Source organism: Excalfactoria chinensis, chromosome 4 (assembly GCF_039878825.1).
Source record: "Excalfactoria chinensis isolate bCotChi1 chromosome 4, bCotChi1.hap2, whole genome shotgun sequence".
NCBI lineage: Eukaryota > Metazoa > Chordata > Aves > Galliformes > Phasianidae > Excalfactoria > Excalfactoria chinensis.
Genome location: NC_092828.1, coordinates 24471555 through 24494840, shown reverse-complemented (window position 1 = coordinate 24494840; position 23286 = coordinate 24471555). Strand labels below are relative to the sequence as shown.

The 23286-nt window shown below is 41.1% G+C and overlaps 1 protein-coding gene across 2 annotated transcripts in view; it reads left to right on the top strand.

Moving 5' to 3' along the window:
* Window positions 1–23286, top strand: part of SCFD2 (sec1 family domain containing 2) — a 181676-nt gene continuing 158390 nt past the window's right edge. For both annotated transcript variants that reach the window (XM_072334894.1, XM_072334893.1), the window contains exons 1-2: window positions 1–760; window positions 3847–4015. In XM_072334894.1, the coding sequence (XP_072190995.1) occupies window positions 19–760; window positions 3847–4015 (911 nt within the window). In that variant the 5' untranslated portion in view covers window positions 1–18. The remainder of the gene's footprint in view (window positions 761–3846; window positions 4016–23286) is intronic.

Sequence of the window (23286 nt, the reverse complement as noted above, 5' to 3'; positions counted from 1 at the left end):
GTCAGTGTCGCCGCCGTCATGGCGGCTGCCGGTGCGGTGCCGGCATTGCCGCGGGTGTGCCGCCAGGCCTGGGAGCCCGTGTTCGCCCGAGCGCGCCGTGCCGTCGTTTTCCTGGACGCGGCGGCCGCCGAGGCGCTGCACTGGGCCGGCGGCGGCGCGGGCGAGCTGCTGGCGGCGGGGGCGCTGGCCGTCAGGCCGCTGCCCGCTGATGAAGGGCCGGCGGGGGCCGAGCGCGCCGTGTTCGTGCTGAGCGGGCCGCTGCGGGGCGGGGCGGCCGCCGCTGTGCGCGCCGTGCTGGGCGCGGGCGGAGTGCGGCGCTGCGCGCTGCTGTGCGGAGAGGCGGAGGGCGGCGGGCCAGGAGAACTGGAGGAAACGCTGCGGCGCTGGATGGGCGAGGGCGGCCGGGCCGAGGTGCTGCCGCGGGGGCTGCCGCTCCTCGCCCCCCTCTCGGCTGAGCTCGGCCTCCTGCCCGCCCTGGCTGGCCTCGTCCCGCCGCTCTCTTGCCCTCGGCCCGGCGGCCCCGCGGAACCGGGACTGGGCGCGCTGCCCGCCGCGCTGCGGGACGCCGTGCGGGGCCTGGTGGCTGAACTCGACGCCCTGTTCGGCGCCATGGGCCTGCGCGAGGAGTGCTTCGCGGTGGGTGCCTTCAGCAGGGTGCTGGCCGCTGAGCTGGCCGGTTTCGCCCCGGCCAGGAACAGGAGGAGGGCGGCTGCCAACAAGGCCTCCGTCGTCTTCGTGGACAGAACGCTGGACCTCGCCGGTAAGAAGGCACTGCTGTCATCTTATGGGCCCGCCTCACCCCACGGAAAGGCTTTAAGGAGTTGCAGCGGGGCCTCGTGATGCCTGTGGCATCGGCTGCTACAGCAGGTTGTGGTAAACAAGAGCAAAGCAGAAAGCACTGTTGGTGTACACGTGGCTTTATTTCTGGCCCTTCCCCTCTGCTGCAAACAAGCAATATACACTTGTACATACACTTAGCTATACTTCATATGCCTCAAAGTGTTTCTATATTTGTTTGTATATATACAAAGTACTTTGCATCAATGAGTGCTGCAATGATACAGAAATCCTTTCCATCACTCAACGAGGAAGTATAACGTAAAGGCACATGGCTGGCATCTTTGAGTTGGAAACCATTTTAGTTAGTACAGAACAGTTTGTACAACGCTTTCTGAAGAGCAAATGAGCATAAGGATAAAACATACAGTGAATTTAATACTTCCACGTAATGCAGAGCTAATGCAAAACTTCAGAAGTGTAGAGTGGTATAAGAACTGCTGGGAAGATAGTGGCTGCCTAGTCCTGAAACCAGACTAAGCCTGGTGAATGAATTAGTCCTTCATACTGGTGAGATGTGATATCAAAAGGGCAGAAAGGTAAAGCATGAACTTCTAGCAAGTTGTAGGGTCAGTGACTTGGGAGAAACTTGTATCCGGCTCTCGCTTGTGAAATAGTCATGTTTCAGAGGAAACAGTGAGCTCATAGAATAGTTCATGTAGAAGCAGCAGCATTCACTTGCAGCATCACACTGCTGATGGACCTGCTGATGCTGCAGCGTGTGGAGACTAGTCCCATTTGCATTGCCTGTAGTCAGTAATACAGGTCATGATATTGGTTGCTGACTCCTAGCAAGTGCATGGCATTATGTTGCATCTGCAGCACACCTATTCTTGAAACGTCTCCCATTTTGTTCTTCTGTGAGCTTGTGCTGTGGTGGGTTCACAGTTAATGGCTGTATGCTGAAGAGCAGTTATGGCACTGGGTGTTTGATGCTCTGTAGTGTTTGGGAAGCTTGCTGGGAAGACTGCAGGGCAGTAAACTTATGTAAAGAGTCTTGCAATGAAATTGTTAAAGTGTTTCACTGCTTCCCACCTCAAACCTGAACAAGGTTTGGAACTGGGACCTTGGATGTCCTGCTTCTTTCAAAGGAATAGGTGTAGATGCTTATTCTTTCTGATGTGCTGTTCTCTGCTGTGCTCTGGAAAGCTGCATCACAGTTTTCCCACAGAAGTCCTTCAGCGTAAGTTCTTCCTAAGGGGTTATGTTATTCAGACAGCATAGTGTGAGTGTGCAGTGTTGAAACAGTGTGAAAGCTCAGATAGGTCTGTTCTTGTGTCTTTTCTAAACCACCAGTCCTAAACTAATATTATGTGCAGCAGTTAAAGCAGCAGGTGTTAAGAAGGCTTGGTAGTAGGCACAAGGGCTGCCTTGCTTACTGTTCTGGTTCACTCTGCTGTATATTTAAACTTTGATTGAAGGAAAAGCCCATGGCTTCTAATGAGCCATAGAAATTAGCTGCATGAGTTGTAGACTAGAGAACAATGCATTTATAGGAGCTCCTCATGTTTGGTGACTGATTTCAGTCTTCCCATGGCCCAAGTTGCTCCCGTGATGTAAAGGAGCAGCAATTGCACCTTGAATTTGCTCCTCTTGTACTAGACAGTAAAGCCAGCAGGAGAACTGAAGAATCTGAGTACAAATAATGTATTATGGGGATGGTAATTGGCCTAGGAAAATATTTTCTTGTGTGCTTGTCATCTGTGCCTTTGGGGATTAGTTGCTGAGTTTCTGGCTGCTGCTACCATTGGTCAGCTTTGACAATACTGCTAACTGCAACCAGGTCAAACATCATTTGTTTGATTTCATTACTCTATTGAGAAGATGAATTGAAATTAGAAAAGCCTCATGTGCCAGATTTCCTGTACTCATAAGGCTTGGATATTAGCCTGCCATGAAGATTCCCACATTGTGCTAGTCATATAGCTTCTCTATGCCGCTCCAGCACCTGCTCTGTGTGCAGGCTCATGGCATTCAAGCTGTCAGCTGCCATGAGCACGTTTTACAGCATGGATACCTGGCTCCTGTGGGCTTGCTAAAGACAAACTTCTGCTTCTTCAGGGCAGGTAACAATCTGATTCAGCAATGTTCTTCATGCAAGTGCCTTGTTTGGGTTTACGGAGCACGTGAAGCTACCTTGGCCTGTTGAAATAGATGTACTCTGTCTCTGGGAATAACCAAGTGAGAATGGATAGGGTGTCTCGCTGACAGACTTTTATGGAGTGGGACCATAGCCTAAATGACCTTTTTTACTGCCTTTCAAGGGTGGGTTCAGAAGTCCCTCTTCCTATTTCTCTGGGTAAAGCCAGAAGAAAAGTACTGCCCTCAACACTGATGTCCAGCCCAGTGAGAGTCGGTGGGCCATGGCTAGATAAACTTGCAGAGTACAAGTTCTTGTACTTGCTCCTGACTTAAAGGCAGTGAAGTTCCTGGTTTCCTTCTCCATCTTCTTCACCTGTAGTGTGCATTATGTTCTTTCTGATTGGGCTTAGCAAGAGTTTAGAGTTGGTGAACAGAAAGTAGAACATGTTTATTTAGGAGAATTGAAGAAAAGGAGACAACTGGAACTGGCAGTATGTAACGTAGTCAGATTGATATACACTGTGTAACATGGTGTGTTTTAGATGTTTCATATTGTCTTTACCTATGCTGCCTTCAATCCACATAGGAGAGAGGACCAAGTTGTTGATACTTGCTTTAATATTATGTCAGCCTGCCTGGATAGCTTCATATACAACTTGCACACAGCCCTTTTAAGCACAGTCATTTTAGTTAGGGTAGAAAAATATGCTCTGTATATATACGTGTGTATTTATATGCATATAATTTTTTAAAAGTTACTTGCTGTTTTAATAGTCTTTGCAAATCCTGTTTAAGAACTTTATTATGCAAAGCAGTGTCCTCCCCAAAACATGTGGTTATTCTTTTGCTCTCAATTCCTTGTGTTGTTTTTGGTTTTTCTTCTTTGTTTCTAGTTGTGTCAGTTTTGGGGGCTCTTTTTCCTCACAGGAGCAGTTGGTCATCATGGTGACAGTCTTGCAGAGAAGATACTTTCTGTGCTTCCCAAGCTTCCTGGTCACAAGACGGATGTGATGGTTAATATGGTGGAACTTACTGCGCTGCAGACTCCAGACGAAGCTTGCAGTATTATAGCACCTGGCTGCTTAGCACAACCAAAGTAAACATGCTTTTTTTTTCCCCCTTTTTTCTTTAGTTTTAAGGTGTTGAGTATGTTTGTTATTTTTCTATGGAAAAAAAAATGCAACAAGTTTTTTTTTGTTTGTTTGTTTTTTAAACAAATGAAAAACAACTTTATAGCAGAAACCCATCTGGTCCTAATTCTGCAGGAATATAACCTGTTTCTATGTGTGCATTAAGTGAATGGGCAAGATAAGACTCTCAAACATGTGAGATTTTTCTGGGCATTTTTAGACTTTGGTTGTTTAAATTGCTATGATTACTATAGTAGACTAAACTAGAAATTCTTCCCTGTGACTTTTATTTTTCTGCTTAAGTAACAGGCCATACAAATGGGTAGGTCTTGAGTGTGGCTGACTTCTCTCATAAGCATCTTTATATACAAATTATACATACATATAAATATATATACGTATATATATGTGTATATATATATGTATGTGAGCTGCCTGCTGAACTCCTATTAGAACACCTCTTGGTTTAAAGTTTATTCCCATTTCCAAACACTGTACCTGTGGAGAAAGGTAATTAAAAACAAACTGAGGTTTACAGACAGTTTCATAAGGGTTTTTTGCTTAAACAAAGGCAGTCTAAAAGTAGCAGCTTTGAACAACTAGACTTTTCTGTATATCCTTTGTAGCTAAGACTTTGTTTGTGAAGTACATTGGGTATGATGTTTCACTTTCTAATTTTATTGGTCCAGATTGAAACTTTGCTGCAGCTTCTGTTACTATGCATAAAGCAGAAAATACAGCAGGTGTTGGTTTCACTGAACAAGAAAAATATTGCTCAGCAGTGCTCTAAAAATTCATATAGTGCAAAGGAGATGAAAGGCTCTCCTGCGATACTGTTCCCCCTATACAGTAGGACAGTGATGGTTGTTCTTATTTCCCTCCAAACTGGACGATCAAATGTAGTTTCAGTTCTTCTGCTTTGTTTCCTTCTGGTTCTTCACACCTGTGCTGTATTCCCTTCTCACCTTGCCCCTAAAAATTTTTGGAGAAGTCTTTCTGACATTTCGTATTTATTTTCTAATGACCTTTAGGATCCTTTGTCATCCTCTATCTCCCACACACGTTGTAACTGGGTCCAGTTTCTGAGTTTCACATTGCATAACTGTCTTTTTCCTCAGGAAGTGGAGGGGAATCGTTTCCTCATAGAGGTGGATTCAGTTGTAAGTTTCTGCTGGGGTGATTAATTTCAATAAAATTTGTTCTGGTTTTCTTTTCATTGGCTGCTTTCCAGCTGCTCTCTGAAGCAGAAGTGAGATGTCTTTAAGGTCTGTCTACACAGCAAAATAAAGAGGTCATTGTCCATGGCAGACATGCTGTGAAAGCTGTTATCTGTGCTAACTTTGATTAGCTACCAGAAATAAAGATGATTTCTGGCAATAACAACACGGAAAAAATCACAGATATTTATTGCCTTAGGATTGTTGTGCTATGCTATTACTCTGTTATTTCTAATGTTATTTACATTCAGCTACTGCTTGAATGCCTTCTCCTGCTGAAATTATGACTTCAGTCTTCTCAGTAGTCAAGTTGTTGGATCAGTCTGCAGATTTTTATTGTGTTCAAAGTTAGCTAATAGTCTGCATGCTGAGATTTATTTGTCTATTTGTAAGCTAGTGAATGATGCCTCTGTTAACAGCATGGTCAGACTTTGCAAAATCTGCTCTGGATGCAGGTGGTTGAAGAACAAAAGAATTTGCATACAAGTAGCTCAGCTGCTACTCTGCAAGTGAAACAAAGTTGAATGTTACCAACTGATACCTGGTACCAAGACAGTCGTGTCATTGCTACGCTAGTCTGTAAGATGTGCAGAGAATGATTCTGTTACAGAACCTGTTGCATTGAAAATACTTAAGAGCAGGCTAGACAAGTAGGGATTTAAATAGCATGCGTGTTGCCTTGGAACAGAGTAAAAGGAGTAGATGATCTCTCAAAATCTCTACTTTGATTACTGTTTGTAACCAAAGTGTTGAATTCCTCAGGGTAGTCTCTGAAACAACATGGCTCTGTGCTCTTCAGTGCTATCTTTCAGTTTTTCAAACCATTTAGTGATTAGGGTAGTTTCCAATTCAAAACAGGCATTTCCAAGTCAGTTTAAGTTAGTTGCTAAAGAGTACTGGAAACAGCGTCTCAATGGATGGCTTTCATTCTGTTTAACGAGGCGGTGCTCTATTGGTGGGTTTTAAATTTCAGCATTGATCATCTTTGCTAGTGTTAAACTGATGAAGTTCTTCTGGAGCATGAGATTTAAAGTTGACACCAATAAGTTCCTCTGTCGATTCCATAAGAAATTCCATAGGATGTGCTCAGTTCTTCATCAGCATGATTATTGCCATTGGTAGCAGGCTGGCAAGTGTTTCTTGTAATTGAGAACTTAATGATTTCTACCTGTAGATGGCGTGTGGCAAGGTGTATTGCTCTGCTTGTAAATTTCCTGTTTACTCTGGTGAGTGAAAGCGAGGGCACTTTTCTAGGAAATGATAACGTAAGCTGCACCCAAGTGGAATGTACCCAGATTCTTTTATGTGAGATGTTGTGATCAGACCAGCCTCATGTTATGGCATTTCACAGACTTGCATACTCAGAGTATTTTTCAAGTGTGTTCATTATTTTCTTTCAAGTTAATATTTGAGCATGTTGTGGTTGGGAGAGAGAGGTCTGCTCGCTCCACACAGCTTTCTATATTTAACTTTTCCTATTGGAATGCTGCTCCAGCAGAAACATCTGGGCTCAGTTACAAAGTTAGCAAACAGAATTAATGAATAATTTCTGGCTGGTGTGGTGAAATGAAGCAGGATTCGTCTGTTCAAATCTAAGGAAATAACGGGCTTCTTTAAAGACTCAGATGAAAATGTGAATTCCGTGTAGTGCTGAAGTTACTGTACTTTGGAGGTCTTCACTTTGTGAGGAACAGAATCTCTTTTTTTTAAAGACCCATTCTAGATTTCATATTTTTATTAGTAACCTCAAAAATCTTGTGGAGTAGTTGTTTGCATTACTGTAATTGCTGCTACGTTACAGCTCCATTGTGAAAGTCCACCATTATGAAAGTCCACTGAAAGTTACGCAGTTTGGGAATTCTCAAACTACGTATTTTATTCATTTCTACATGCAGATGTGTGTATATAAAGAACTGAACAGTTTATAGGCTAAAGACACTCAATCTGGATCAGAACTGCTGGGTTCTGATTAAAAAGTGGTAGCTGCCCTGTCCTTTCAATCATGTAACATGCGATGGAGGTAAGGAATGGCAGTGAAATCTTAATGGCAGAGGTACCTTCTTTAGCACATATGCAGCAACAGCTACGAACTGTCTGCCTGGATGCACGTCAAACTTTTCATGCTTATACGCTGTGTTGCCATTTTCTAACAGGCCTGGCTGCTTGTTCCTCATTCCAGCTATTCTCATTCCTGCCCCTGTACTCAGCATTGGTGAGGCCTCACCTCGAGTACTGTGTCCAGTTTTGGGCACCTCAGCACAGGAAGGACATGGAGGTACTGGAGCAGGTCCAGAGAAGGGCAACGAGGCTCGTTAAGGGCTTGGAGAATCAGCCCTATGAGGAGAGACTAAGGAAGCTGGGGCTGTTTAGTCTGAGGAAGAGGAGCCTGAGGGGAGACCTTATCGCTGTCTTCCAGTACCTGAAAGGTTCTTACAGTGAGAGTGGGGCAGGTCTCTTCTCACTACTGACTTGTGACAGGACGAGGGGAAATGGCCTCAAGTTGCGCCAGGGCAAGTTTAGGTTGGATATTAGAAAGAATTTCTTTACAGAAAGGGTGGTTAGGTACTGGAATGGGCTCCCCAAGAAGGTGGTTGAATCGCCATCCCTGGATGTGTTTAAGAGCCGTTTGGATGTGGTACTCAGGGATATGATTTAGCAGAGGTTTGTTGTTGTGGTATTGTTTTGTGGTTGTTTTTTAAGAGATAGGCTACTGGTTAGACTGCGGTTGGACTTGATGATCTTCAAGGTCTTTTCCAACCTGAGTAATTCTATGATTCTATGATTCTATTTTGCCTTTTTAAGATTCATATTTTTCCATGGGAAGCACTCTACTGTCAGTTGGTACTGCACTGTGGAGGAAGCCAGCATGGTGCCCTTTTCCACTTCTCGCAAGCCTGAAGCCAGGCACTTGGAGGCTCTGTGGCTCCCTGAAGCAGCAAGAAAAGGCTGAGACCTTTGCGTTCTGGCCGCAGGTCTGTGGCATGAGAGATCAAGAGATCATGAGAGCTGTGTGATACTGAAAGAATAAGTACGCATGCTGGTTTTTGGCTCTTTTATTACCCAGGGACACTTCTGATGTGTTCTCATATTCTGCTGAATAAACTGAATACTGAATTTGATTATACGCATGACAAGGACTTGCTAAGTAGAGATTTCTCATTTGTTTTTCTACTTTTGTTTCTTTTTCCTAACTCTTTGTAGTTTATAATCTTCGCAGAATTCAGTATGGTATTAAAATCTCAGAAAAAGACTATATATTTTTTCCATTTAAAATTTGCGTGTAATGTAATATCCAAAAAAACATTGGGCTCTTAGGTCAAGCATTTTTCTGTAGAAATGTAAGGCTACAGCATACCGCATTTCCACTGGGGCTGCTGCACCTGAGGCAATTCAATGAGCAGTATAGTTGAGGTGCGTAGGCAGCAGGCTTCTACAAAGCAGTAGGAGCCATTAACTCATCTGAGCTTGCACTGGGGGAAAATAACATGTTCAGAATGATGTGATCCTTGTGGATGAGTGTGATTCAGGAGACACTGGTATGCAGGCCAAATGTTTGCAACGTGGCACATGCAAAACCTTTCTCTAGCAAGGAGAGATGCAAGCAGAGGTGTGCTGAGTGAGGAAGGAAATTGGATAAAAATTAGAACATGGTAAAACTTCAGTGTCTCACATTAATGGAAGGTAAAAAAGCATGCTTGTCATCCTCCTCAGTTTTGAGTATTCTGAGGTATTTTCGACCAAACAGTACTTTGGTTAACAAGTACTAAAGCTGTTACAGTGCCAGCAGAGAAGAAAGCCCCTCTCTAGCTTTGTCTTTACTCTTAAGCCTGATAGAGCAAAGCAAGTCTCCATTCGTATTTTCTTTGTACCACTCTTAATTGCAGTGCACAGTTGTACTGGGGAGAGGTGGCTGTTCTGAGCTGCCTGTTTCCTTGCTCTCCTTTATCCTGAGCAGTTGGAAAAACAGTTCTGATGTCCCCTGTAAAACATGCAGTATTCGTTGAATAATCGCATATGATGTGACTTTGACATGAAAGATTATCTGTGCCGGTACAGGAATGAAATGAGCAGTAAAAATGAAAGCTGAAAAGGTGATAGTCCCCTTTTAAGCAGGAAAATAGGGTTTTTTTTCTTTTTCTTTCTTTTTTTTTTTTTTTTTTTTTTTTTTTTCCCTTTTTTTAAATAATTGATTCTATTATCTTATTCTTGTTGTTTTTACTTATGGCCAAGCATCTAAAGGACATCTACCAGTGCAGTTTTTCTTAACACTGAATTAATTATGCACTAAGCTTTTGGGCAGATGGTTCTTAGATCCTTGTAGTACTTGGAATTTTATTTTTTAAGTCTTTCTTTCACGGCAGCTGCAGATTCTAATTTGGAAAAAAAAAAATGTTTTGCATGCAGAAGTTTTAAAAAGCTTATAATAAGATAATTTAGGACTGTGCTATTCTCAAATGAGCTTAGAGGTTATGGCATAAGTTAGAGTAGCTTTCCTTTTTGGAATGTTAACATTAAAGGAGCGGAGTTAACTCTACAATAAGAAGATCCAGATGATGCGAGTGTTGCTCTGCATTCATTAAGAAGCTTGCAGAAGAGGAAGAATAAACCAAAACAGTAGATGGCAGAGTTCTGGTAAGCAGCCTCCTGCCCTGCCTGGCGGGCCTACTGAGCTCTGTGGCACAGTGCCCATGGGGCCGGTGTGGGATGCTGCCCAGTTCTGCTCTGAGGGGCTTTTGGCTTCTCTGCTTCTGGCTGTTGCTCCCTGCTGGGAGGCTGTCTGCTCCTGTGGAGCTGTGCTTGGCTTTGGTGGATGGATTTGGAGTCCAGCTTACCAAATAAAGCCCCAAATCAGTCAACCAAAAAACCCCACAGCAATCCATGCATGTACAGACTTTTCCTATCTGTGTTTCTGACTAAGATGAACAGAGCTGTTATGGAGAAAAAGAGGTCTTAACTGCAGGAGTTACGAAAAGCAGAGAATTGCCTTAATCATAAAAATCTTTAAAACTTTCCTTTTTGGATAGGACAGGAGAAATTACAGCCTAGCCGTGTGCTTCTGGAACTCCTACTGCACCACTGAGTCCCATTTCCAGGGAGACAAACTGGCTTTTTTCTGGTTATACCTTTTGCCTTTTCACAAATCCAGCTGTGAGTTGCTACTCTAAATGGTGGATTGGGGTTGCCCCGTGACCCACCCCACAACCGTGTTCCTAAACTGGCAGCCTTCCTGCTAACATTTTACTTTACTCGTACAGTCTCAGAGTGCGCAACGTAAAACAAAGACTATTCAGAGTTTCCCTTTTGTTTGAAATTTCTCAAGGCATCTTCTCTTTGGGAGTAAAAGCCCTGCTGCATCAGCTTCTGGGCTTTGTCAGTCAAGACAAGCATTCCACGAGGTGCTTTCTGCTCTGTTTCAAACCAGTTCGAGTCAAATGAACATAATTGACTGTTACCACAGGATAAGATGAACAGGCTGATAAGATTTATTATATCTTGCAATAAATGTGTATATTTGCCTAGATCCTTTCAACACAGGACCTCCTTGAAATGGAAAAAAGAAAAAGAAAAAGAAAAAGAAAAAGAAAAAAAAGGGATAATGAGGGGCAGGGGGGGGGGGGGGGAGTAGAGGGTGGAAAATTCTAGGAAGAGGTCAAAATCTCTGTTTTGTCTGTGCTGTGTAACGTGCAGCATTGCTTGAAGGCCAGACTGCCATTCTGCAAAGTCCCAGTTGCTCCAGTAGCTAGGTGGTTGAAGTAGTCAGTGAAAGAATGATGTGAGGAGATTTTGGATCCAAGCAAGATCCTGCCTAATAGGTGCCACATTTTTAATTGCCTTCTGTGACAGGCCTCTGGAGCCTTAGAAGTTATCTTCTAGATAAGAGGAGGATCGAAGCTTTTTGCCTTGAGATAAAGAATGATTTGGGCTGACAAGGTCTCGGCATTAGCTAGGCACTTCTTCCTTACCTGTGCCTCTGAGCTCACAAGAAGGAGTTTCAGGGGTGTCTAGCAAGCTGGACTGCTCAAGATTTCATTCCATTTGCTCAAAGAACCTTTAACTTCATTGCTTGTCTGGGCTATCTAGGCTTAGTAAATTTTCAGCCCGAATTCAGTTTGCTGGGTTTTTTTTTCTTGTTTTTGTTTTTCCCCTGGACCCTCTAACATTCATAGCCACACTCAGAGAAAGGGCAGTGATCAGTGTAAACTAGGCTATTTTCTGGCTCTTTCCTCATTAGCATTGCTCTCTGTTGTGCAGGTGCCTTTCAAGACATAAAGGAGAACAAAGCTCTTCCTGGAGAATGAGATAAAGAATAATCACTGATATTTGCAGTCAGAAAATAAGGAGTGGATTTTTGTGTTGCTTAGCAGTAGTGATTTTTTTGGCAGTCTGCGACAGTGCTTTTAAAATCATCATTCCTTTCTTGTTACATTAAAGTTGATGATTTCTGTTTATATATTTTGCTAGTTTCTTGTTCCTCTGTGTAAGTCTGCAGACTGCTTTTCTCTTGGTGTGGCTGCAATGCATTTTCCTGCAGTTGTACTCACAATTCAATGGCAGCAGGAAGATCATGTCTGCTTAAGTAGACTTCATGAATCTCCAAAGTGGGCTCCAGTCTTTCTTGTTTTATAGTATGATTCTCCTGGCAACTGTTTCTTGGGCTGACGTTGTGAGATTTTTCTAAGACTAGCTCTCATTTGCCTTGGTCATCTGCCTTTGCCACTTAAATTACCTCAACAATGAGGTTTCAAAGTGCAGTGATACGCATTGACCTTTTTGTGTTCCTTGGAATTGCTGGTCAAATCATAGCACCAGAACAGAGAATAACTGAGTGACCCAGAAGGGTGTTTTAGCTTACCATTGGCATACTATAAACTTACTGTATCTTACAAAGGGGGAAAATGTGACAAAATAGACAGATGAACAAATAAAAGCTGTTCATTCTGATGGGGTAGGTAACAGTATTTCCTGCTGGCAGCAGGTTTGGTTGCAAGTTTTGAATATGTAGTTGAGATTCTTTCAGAATTCCAAACTTTACATGAAACAGGAATCAAATCTTATGCAGGCTAAAATACGTCTGAAGTGAACTGTTCACTTGGCAGAGCTTGAAGATGTTTTTACTTTGTAAAGAAGTCAGAATTGAGCACAGAGAAATAATTACTTGTTTTTATACAAACAAATGCTTATAAAACTATTAATCTTGAGTTTTTTTCTAATAATTGATTCAAAAACCCAGTCTCTTGTACTGTTGCATATTGCAGTTATTTGAGATTCTTCCCTTTTGTAGCCTCCTCAGTTCCTGGATTCTAGCAGAACATTTTAGCTTATTTCTTTGTCCTCATTTTCTTTACTCCTTTTCCTCTTCCTTTGTTTCTTCTCTGAGATCATTCTGTCCCAAAGGTACATGCACTTTATAGGGAACTTATGCAAACTGAAATGCTTAGCACTTACAGGAATAACGCAGTCAAATCAGTTTCTGTCTGAGTTTTCCAGCCAGCCTTTATCCTTTGCATTTGTTTTGATAGGCGCCTGTCTTAATTCCACCTTAAAAAAAATAATCATTATTTCAGACGAAATCATTATTTCCAGGTGTTCTCTCAAGAACTATGACATTTTCTTTTTGGGATATTGCTTTTTCTGCTTGCCAAATTGGTTCTCTCCTTCTAACTTCCGGAAACGAGCTGCCTTCTCACCTCATTGCAAAGGAGAGGTTTTTTAGTTTAAGATTTACCACTATCTTTGACTAGAAGTTTTTTATTTCACTTGTCACTTTGGCAACTGTGAAGTAGAAGGAGTGATTGTAGCTACTTGCTGTTTCACAGGTGTCCCAGATGCTAGTGCTTGAGTAAATTAGTTTTCCACTGATCTCAGGTCTTTGGATTGCAATTCATAATCTGGAGATCCCGTACGTGCTTTTCTGTGAGCATCTTGTAAAAATGTAGCACTTGATGTGGGTTTAGCTGAGTTTTAACTGCTCAAAAGCAATAGGGACAACTGACCAAGCCTGGCCAGTTTTAATGCCCTGATTAACAGTGGCCCAGAAGTGAGCTTTAGCAGACTCTGGAAGACCGTGCTAAATGGAACACCATCTAATTTCTGCAGACTGTGAATGTATTAAAATGATCTTCAACTAGGAAAGGCCACTATTCACTGTGGGAGACAAAAACTTTACAATCTTACCTAAATCTCTGCATGAATAAACTCAGTTAACTAAGTAACCAGAAAAAGAAATCCATTTTGAGCCATTTACAGTAACTGGAAACAGCCACAGAACACACACTGAATATGTATGTATGCTTTATGTGGATGCTTGAGCTCCAGTTACCCCTTAGGAAAAGGAAACAGTCTGACAGAAGAAGCTTAGGGTTTTATTAATGACACAGCAGTACGCCACGGCTTCAAACATTCTTTGCATGGATTGGGAAATACCATGAATGATATGGTTGGGTTTGATTGAGATGGACAACACAGGGGGAAGAGGGGAATTAGTCAGCACCCAACACACTTAAACAAACCCTTTTTAGGAGGAGGATGCAGCAGGGATAATAAATGACTACAAAAAGCCACTTAAAATGCAGAGATTTTGGATTAGGACAAAATTCTACTCTCCTTACTCATTCTGTGGTAGGCAGAAGTGTATCAGGGAGGGGATGTGAGAAGATATCCAGAACACTGGGTGGACGTATGCAATGTAGACAGAAGTCCTTATCTCGTTCTCTGTGACAGATGAGCCAGAGTGTGGAAATGGTTATAAAAATGAAAGACGAAGTCTGGAGCTTTATTCTTCCTGAATAGCTGTCAGTTTGGTTTTTGAGAACTAGAACTGGCCATATTAGGTTTGCATGAGATCTGAAGAAGCTAGGGCCATAGGTTTTCATTGCAACTATGACAAATATGCTACTTCTAAGGAAGAGAGGGGGGTAAGGAAGACACAGAGGGCCAGGCCCTCAGCTGATTTAAATTTGCTTCACCAACATAGCTAGCAGAGAATCAGACAATGCGTGTTCAAATCCCACATATTTAAGATTTAATGTCTGTTTCAGATTATTTTTTTACTATTGATTTTGAGTCTCAAAGCCTCTACTTGAATACCTGTTCTCAACTCCTACAGAGCATATCTTTGAATGTTTTAACAAATCTGCCATGTGATTTCACAGTAAACTGTTTGTGCGGTAACTGAGTCACTTCAGAAAGGATTGTCTTCTCTGATGAAGACATATTCCTATACATTTAGCCTTCAAAATGGTGTTGAAGCTCACAGCCCAGTGAATTCCTGTTCAAGAAACTGCTCACGTAAATGTGGGTTTTAGGCCAGCAAATGAAGGAGGGAGGTCAAAGGAGACTACCAGAAAGTGGCCTGGTAAATTAAGGGCATTGAGGAGAGGGAATTCCTAGCATTCCATGGTATCTGGGTTTATTTTCTTACATTTCCCTAATAAGAAAAACACACTTCATATATGTTCTTGGTAAGTGTTTTCACTTGCATCATCCATCTCTGCTGCAAAAAAGTGACCTAAAATATATTGGCTTTACATGCCTCGAGGACATCCATTGAATACCTAACCAGTGCATCTGTAAAAGTAGACTTGGCGCTCTCATGCAATCCCTGGATGTAGATTCAATTGTCAGCACCTCGTTACTAACCGCTCTTTCATTGGAATCATTTTTATTAAAATAACCTTATGCAATCGCTTTAGAACATGGAACAGAATGCTCTGAAGTAACCTATTTTGTTACATGTACTATTCCCAAGTAATACATATGTTGTAAGGATCAGACTTTATTTTTAGCATAATTCATTTGCTTGTCCAAAAACTAAATTAAAATCCATGACAAGTAACTCTTTAATATACACATTTTAAAGAGTTGCTTGGCAAGAGTTTTGAAATACCTTGTATTGTACAAAATCCTACTCAGAAGCTTTCAATTAACTTGATTCATGCACTAACCTAGTTTGGCATTCTGCATAAGCTGTCCTGCAGCTTGTAGGAATGAAACATTTTACAGAACCAGTTCTCTGGAATAAAAGGCAGCCAGCTGAAGCTCAGACAGAAATGATGCTTATGAACATTAGGAAGTTTTAAAAAGTTTCCTGCACGTTTTTCCTTCGCCCCTGCAGACACTGGAGGGCAAGTTAGAGGAAAAAGAATGAATTTTGGAGTATTACTGGAATGATTAAAGTCTGCTTTATTACAGTGACCAAGAGGACTAAAATGTATCTGGGAAGCTTTTCAGTGTCAGACTTATTTTGGTGTGCCAGCAGCTCTCCAACAGTGATGTTGTGGAAGCGTACCCACAACCATCCTTCATTAGGTAGCAGTTATTCTCCCTTAAGGTTCTTCAGGGTTATTTTAACTCCAAGTAGGAAGTGGTGACACTATTTTGTCTATTGCTATTAGCCTTTAAAAATCGTTATATGATTCCTTTAGCTCCCGTTGCTTTTTCTATAGGTCTTGTTCCTTCATTGGCCACTCTGGACTTCCCTGTTGCTGCAGCAGAGGAGCAGTCGCACTGGGTAGCTCTTTCTTCACTGTGGAAGGTCTGCTACCCGTGGTTCTGCATGGTGGGACTGGAAACAAGTTCTTGCTGCTTTGCCTTGGTAGCTTCATGGCTTAAATTTCAAGGCTCAGTGAGATGCTATCACAGTCTACTCTGTCTTCAGCATCTGTGACTGATTCTTTGGCTGTTTCTGAACACACTGCATGAAATGGCAGCTTCCTTCCTTCTTGGTTTAAATACATTAGAGTAACTCTAGCTTCGCTTTACCTTGTGAAGTGTTCTGTCCGACAGACTGGAAAACAGAGCTGGCTAGATCATAATAAGCAATTTCCCTTCCAACAGAAAGAATTTCACTTTTCAGCAGTTGTCAGTGATTATTCTTCTTTTTATCTTGAAGGAAGCAAACAGGCTTCAGTGTTCATCTTAATGTTTAGTTGCTTTGTGTTGGGCACTGCTCCTGTTTCTCTGGTGTGTTTGCTTGCTTGTTTGGATCAGCCTGTCTGTAACTGTTGCTCTGGGGTCTAAAGATCAGGTGCTGCTTCTGCTTGTGTGTGATGGGGGACAGACAGTATAACCCATTTCTTAATGATGATATTACCAGCAATCACAGTCAGTCCAGCTTACCCTCCTGCATGAGACTGAGAAATCTTCAAAGCCTTCCAGAGAATATGTCACTGAGTGGAGAAGGAAAAGGAAGGATCACTCCCAGACCTAGTCCCATGCTGAGTCAAAGCAGAAGAGCTTAGTCCAGAATAGTTGGCAAGAGATGAAAATACTGCCAACTATCTGGAGCGGGAAACCTTGTTTTGCAAATCCAAGTGGAATTCACAGCTATGTACTGAGTGCCCCAGTAATTGCTTTAGAGCTCTTTAGTACTACTCTTTGAACAACACAAAATCTTTATGATGGTCAAGTACTTTATGTTCTGTCATTACCACCCTTCTGTAGAAGTGGCTGGTCAGAAGCTGCTGTGGAAGGGAGAGAAGCCTGGCTAATGCATTAAAATGATAACAGTGTGTTTTGTGTTGCTAAATAACACAATTAAAACAGAGAACAGATGGGGTTAAAGGAAGGATAGAGTTAAAATGTTTTGAACTGTACTGACCACATCTTAGAGCTAGGACTCTTTGCTTAGTTGATAGTTAATCTGCTTTTGTCTTTGCACAGAGCGTGTTCAAAATCATGTCTGTGCTCAAGATGGAGCTTACTGCAGTTTAATACTACTAGGATTAGTAAGGCCTGAACATCAGTCAGCCTTTGTCAAAACCAGTCCTACTGTCTGGAGAAGCATCATGCTTGTTGAGGAAATCTGACAGCTACCTTTGCTTAGAGTGGCAGCAGGAAGAGTTAAAATGAACAAACCTAATGTTTGGTAACTACACATGGAGTAGACAGAGAAGAAAAATCCTTAGATTATTACAATCCCAGTTTGATCGGTACACCTGACTTTCAATCGAGTTCTTGAGATAATCCAAGTTTTGAAAAACATCCATTTAACTCATGTTTTAAGAAAACCTGAAGCATTTAGTTTCAAGATAATAATTATGCAAAATTAGTGACTTCGGATGTTCTTGAAACAGAGAAATAACTGTCCTAACAAGGCTTCAAGCAAAGATGGTGTTCTGTTTCTTGTTGGTGCAATAGCCACGTACAACTTCTGCTTCAGGACTGCTCGTGCAACTGATTCTTCCCTCTGTCTCATGCTTCAGCCTGGTGAGCAGTAGCAAATCTGTGTGGGTTTACCCCTGGACCTGCCCTTATTTCCTAGGATCCTGCCTCAGCATAGTGACTTTCAGCAATGGCAGTGTGTCAAAAGCATGCTACGGTTTGCACAGTAGTTACATACTGGTGTTAAACAGCTAGCCTTATGTAAGGCATCTTTAGCAAGCAGTTTGGTAGAATGTGAATAGAGCTGACTTCCAAAATGAGTTTGGGAGAGGCTGGTTTTGTTCCAGCCATTTCAGTGCTGCTCCTTCTTCCAGTAGCTCAGCAGGAACAGATTTGCTTGTTTGGAGGAACTCTACCCCAGAAAACATCTAAGAGATGAGGAAGAAATGTTCTCATAGCAGTATCAGCAACCATGTTTTAGCAAAGCTAAGACTTAAGTCTGTTTGCTTGCATGGCTCCTAGTATGTGTACAATACGGTGTTATATTTAAATGAAAGACTGCCAAAGAGAAAGGAAGCTTTGTTGTTCTGGTCAGTATGGGGTTTATTAATTCAATTCAGACTTCTCTTAATTTCGTACTATGCAGACAACAGAGCATTATGGAATTACGCATCAGTTCTCGTTTTCAGAATGTTGGCATGGGAGGACTGTAGAAGGATTGCTGTTTGAGAAGTAAGTTAGTCCAGGAGTTGCAGAGTTGTTGCATGATGCTTGGTCCACAAGGAGACCCATCATCATCTTAAGACCTGTTGTATTTATAAGGCTTTCCTTTGTTCTCAGTTCTCTTTGTCATACGTTTATGTGTATTACACATCACTGCTGTGGGTTAGGTTTATGTGACTTGGGTTTATGTTGCTTGCAGCAGGATATTTATACAATATTACAATTTTGGGGTATGTTTTTATCCCACCTATAGAATATTTGAGTAATGACAAGTTTTTTCTACTCACTTTGTTGATTATATATAGCATTGTCTAGAAAGTTTGTAAATTTTAAAATGACTCTATACAGTGAATTACTACCCATTCTGTAAATCCTCTAATGAAAAATTCTGGCTCAGTAATTTTGTGGAGCTAAGATAGAAGAAAAGAAAGTGTAGTTTAGGGAAACAACCTTGATGTTTTGCAGCATATAGTCCAGTTGAATGCTTCATATTATATTGCTTCCTTATGTTTCACCTTTGGTTGACCTTTAAGTTAACAGGTTCAAGTGGATATTAATGATCTTGAGAATAGCTAAAGTAAACAGAACACAAAGGTAATGAGAAGCCATAGCTTCCCAAACTGTTTGTTGGATGGCGTCATTTTATTTTTAACACAGGAAAGTGCTGCATTGTCTGTCTCTGATTAGGTGAAACATTGTAGAAATGCCATCTGTCTAAAAGTTTATTAAAATACAGCCATATCAGTTCAAATACATACAGTAAATTCTATTGCAAAAGGAGTTGTAAATGTTTTCTAGGAAGTTTTTCAAGAATCTGTTATGATTTATACTGCTGCTCTTTGATACTGGAAGATGCAAAGAGCAGCATTGTTTTACTTCTCTATACCATAATTCCGTGGGCAGCTGCATTGTCTCATGTACGTGGTTATTAGCAAGAAAACTTGCTCTGTGTCATGGCTGCTCAAATATGTTGAACTCTTTGGCTTTCTGAGGCAAAAAAAAACCCTTCCCGTATGTGTATTGAGATCAACATGAAACAGGACTGTGGTTAAGATGCTTGTCCCTACAAGTTTACATGATGCTTGGGTCGAGGAAATATTTGATAAAACTTAAGACTCTGTTTTTATTGCTGGGTTTGGCACGTTATGGACTTGCTTCAGATAGTGGTTGACCACAGCTGTCAGACTTGTGTACATTCTATTTTGTAAGTATATCCATCTGTAAAGTAGGTATGTGAATGAGCCAGAAACATTAGGCTTCTGTCTCTCCTCCCTCCGCTTTTTTTTCTTTAAAAAGGCAAAACTTAGAATACTGCATTACCATTCACATTGAGGGGATTATTTCCCCCATTTTTAAGCAATTCCCAATGGGAACTGAATTCTTGCCAATGTTTTAAATAACGAATTCTCAAATTTTATTGTAATACAGCTCACCTGCGGAACCAGAACATGTCAATTTTAAGACTCTGATTTAGTGTCCATTATCTGAGAAGCAAGGAGGGAAGGCATTCAGCCTTGAACAAAAAGTTCTAGGTAAACCGAGCAGCTTCTGGGGCAATTTGGGATTGCTGAGCTCACCATGTTTCTAAGAACCTCCTGAACTGTTTGTTTTTTAAGTTCTCCCATGCTCTGCTGATAACAGAGAGCATATTTCTCTCTGCTTTGGGGTATGGTTGTCAAGGTTTTATAAGAACACAATGGCTTACAGGAAACATAGCGGTTTTGCAACTTAAATTATAATGTTGTTCTAAAAGCTGTTTGGGGATGATTCTTTCACAGTCTTTGTCTGCTTCAAGCAAGCTAGTGATTTATTTATTTATTTACTTTCAATCTTAAATAAATAAGTAAATAACTTTTGCTACAACATCTGCAGAAAGTCCTGTTGCGTACTTCATAAGCTTCATTATGAAATGAATCAGTGTTATGCTCTCATGATGTCCCGTGGTAATTACTAATTTATTCTCTCCCTCCCCTTCTTGTGTTTTTTGTTCATTTGCTTGTTTGTTTTAAAACTGTGTCAGTCAATCCCCTCACATCCTAAATACTTACGTTTAGACATGGAGGTCATTCCTCATTCTCTTTGCCACAACTGCTGAACTGTGGAAGAGCTGAAAGAAGTGCTAAAATCTGCGTGAGTTTTGTGTCATTGCCCATGATTGCCTGATCCAGCAGCAAGTCAGTTTATCCCGACTCTTAGTTATTCCTGCAAGTGGAATCTATGGCATTTCTCTTGCACAGTAAATATAAGCTAGGCACATTTAATTAAAGAAATTCATAGGTCAGATGAGTAGAAATTTAACTAAAGCCACAGTTTTTTATATGTAAAATGTATTTTACCACACATTTTCTGCTAACATCTTCCTAATGAGTTGTTTTAAGAAGCTCTTCTAGTTTGTTTTTTTATTAATTCCCACTGTATGTAATCAACATGTGATATAATTTAGATAATAGTTTTGATCTATTTTTTCTGGTTGGTATTGCCTTCAAATAGATTGGTCTCCAACAGATTGGAATATACTAGTGCATAGAGGTAGCAGTACAAAAATTAAAATCTATCATTAAATACATGATATCCTGCCTTTTAGAAGTACTAAAGAGAATTTTTTTCTCTTGTTATGAAAGTCAAAAATGTAGTTTTGCCTACTGAGTATATCTGAGATTTGCTTTTAATTATTTTAAATCTGTGGCTACAATTAGTTTGGACAAATAAGTTACTGGCTTGTTTTGGGCAACACTGAAATGCTGCATAGCCCCTCTCAGTTCATTCAGCAAATAATGAGCTGATGCAGGTGGTCTTGGTTGTCTGTCTCATGTATAGTAATGCTAGAAAAGAGGCATAAGGAAATGCTGATGGAATGAGCTGCGTGGATTTGCTCGTTTGCTCAAGTCTTCATTTTTACACCTACAGATAAAAGATTTTTAGGTAAACTTTCCTCTATAAAGGTTTGGTGTCACCTCTTCAGTTAACACCTGCTCTGGTAAGATAATTCTAAAGACATGGTTGGCTTAAAACGCCTATGGTAATTTGTGTGTGTGTGATTCTATTTTAAAACATTTATCAGTCAAGGCTTATTAGTTTTATTCCTGTGCCTCTCTGACAGACCCTCATCTGTTTGTTGTTGTTGTTTCTTTTGCTGGTGTGATTATTGCTTTAAAATTGCTGTTGGCGAGGTGGAAAAAAATGACACTTTCAAATGAAACCTTATTCATTGTTGAGGCAGAAAAGTTGGTGCTTTAGCACCATTCCCCTGGCCTTTAGTGAATCAATTGTTTTATCAATCAAATTATGCTCATATAACTTAACTAATTAACTTAATCTTGATGTGACACAGCCTTCCTTGACTATATGCAGAAAAGAGAGTGAGGAATGAAGGGTCTGTATAAACACTGCATGCAAAGGCTGAAGTTATCAGCCTACCATTAGCCCTTTATCTAAGAGGCTCTTGGCATATAAATCAAACAATAACTTCTTAGTTTTGAGTTGGTGCCAAAGTACACATCCACAGTTGAGTCTACAGCAGATTACACCCACCAAGTGGCTTGAGGGCTCAAAGTGAAAGTGGGAAATAATCTTTAAATTATTCAAATACACATTTATGCTTTTGCATGTTGGCCAGCAGACATTTTCTTACTATCATTTTCAAGTCCTAAGCCTAAAAATCAGTGTACAGAACAAATTTTAACAAACTTCTAAGTGAAGTTTTGAGCATGATATTTTAAGCTTGAAAGGCTCTGAAGAGCCATTTAAAAGCAGTATTCTGTACGTTGCTATGTAGCAATATAACTACTCATCTGTGGTGAGGGTGGTAATTTCCAATGATCCTTCTGCAGTTTTCTGCAAGTACAATGCCAAGATTACATTATCTTTATCTTATTTTTTTGGTGCATTGGAAAATAGCTCCAGCACTTCCTGTGAGATGCTGAGCAGTTTTGCCAAATATATGAATGTTCAATAGCAGAACTACACTCTAATGTTAAGAGCCATTTTGAAACTTCAACAACTTTTCATCTAAGAGTACTCTTAGAAATATGAAGTACTGATCCATTCTGGTGTGACAAACACAGCATGTATCATTTACCTTGATCTGGGAAAAAACATGTTGTGTTTTTTTTTATTAATGTTTTTCTTAGAAGAAGGCATTGCTGCATGTTCTGTTGAACATTCATTGTTTAGAACATCAAATGCATCTGCTCTGGATGTGCATAAATACAAAGTAATGCTCCAGTCTTGAGTCCTGAAAATACCGACAGCTGTTTCTATATAGAACACTGTAGATAAGTTATATTAGATCTGGTTGGCTGCTTCCAAAACAGAGAGGAAGAGCTCCATCTTGCCCTTAACACGTCTGTGTCAGCTCAAAACCCACAGCCCCATGGCACCTACCCACAGCAGAGGGATTGTTCAGGGCTGGAGTTGTGAGTGAGGCCTATGGCGTGATGCAGCTGAAACTTGGCTGTGCCACCTTGTGTCATCCTGCTGGCTTGCATGCTTAGGAATGCACAGCATGTTCATCAGGGTCCTGGCAATGGCTCTTGGAAGCAGCAGAGGAATTGGAGGAGAGATGGTGTCTCCTGATGCGTGGTCCCTTGCTCCAGACTCATGACCAAACTGTGTCTTATCATACTCTCATTCTTCACTTTAACAGAATTTGAAGGACACGTTGCTAACAGATGGGTTGCTCTTTGTCGTAGCTACCTTCCATACAACTGTGGTGGTGGCTTTTGATGCACCGCACACTGAGTGTAGGCACTCACATTAAATCTAATGTGAGTTACTGTAAGGGATATGTTGGCAGAGCACTTACTTCTTTTAGCAGCAGTTTGGCTTTGGGCAGCTTTGTGGTATTAATGAAGCTCTAATTTAATCTTTACTGACCTTTTCCCTCCTTTCTTCTTGTGAAAATACACAAAGATAGCTCAGTTGTAAAGCTGTGTAGGTATAGAGTGAAAGTTCTGCTGATACGGTAACCACAGAATCTATCCCTTTGTTGGACTACTGCAATTATCCTTGATTTCTTTTTAAATGTTTTATTTTTAACTATAAAAATGAAGACACGACTACTTTGTTATGCTGAAATGCTTACTGGTTAATTTTTGAAGCCCACTCAGTGTTATTTTTTATCACCTACTCAAAACCAGCATCAGCAAGTTGCTCTTTGAAATCCTGTCTCCAGGTGCAGAAATAACCACATTTGG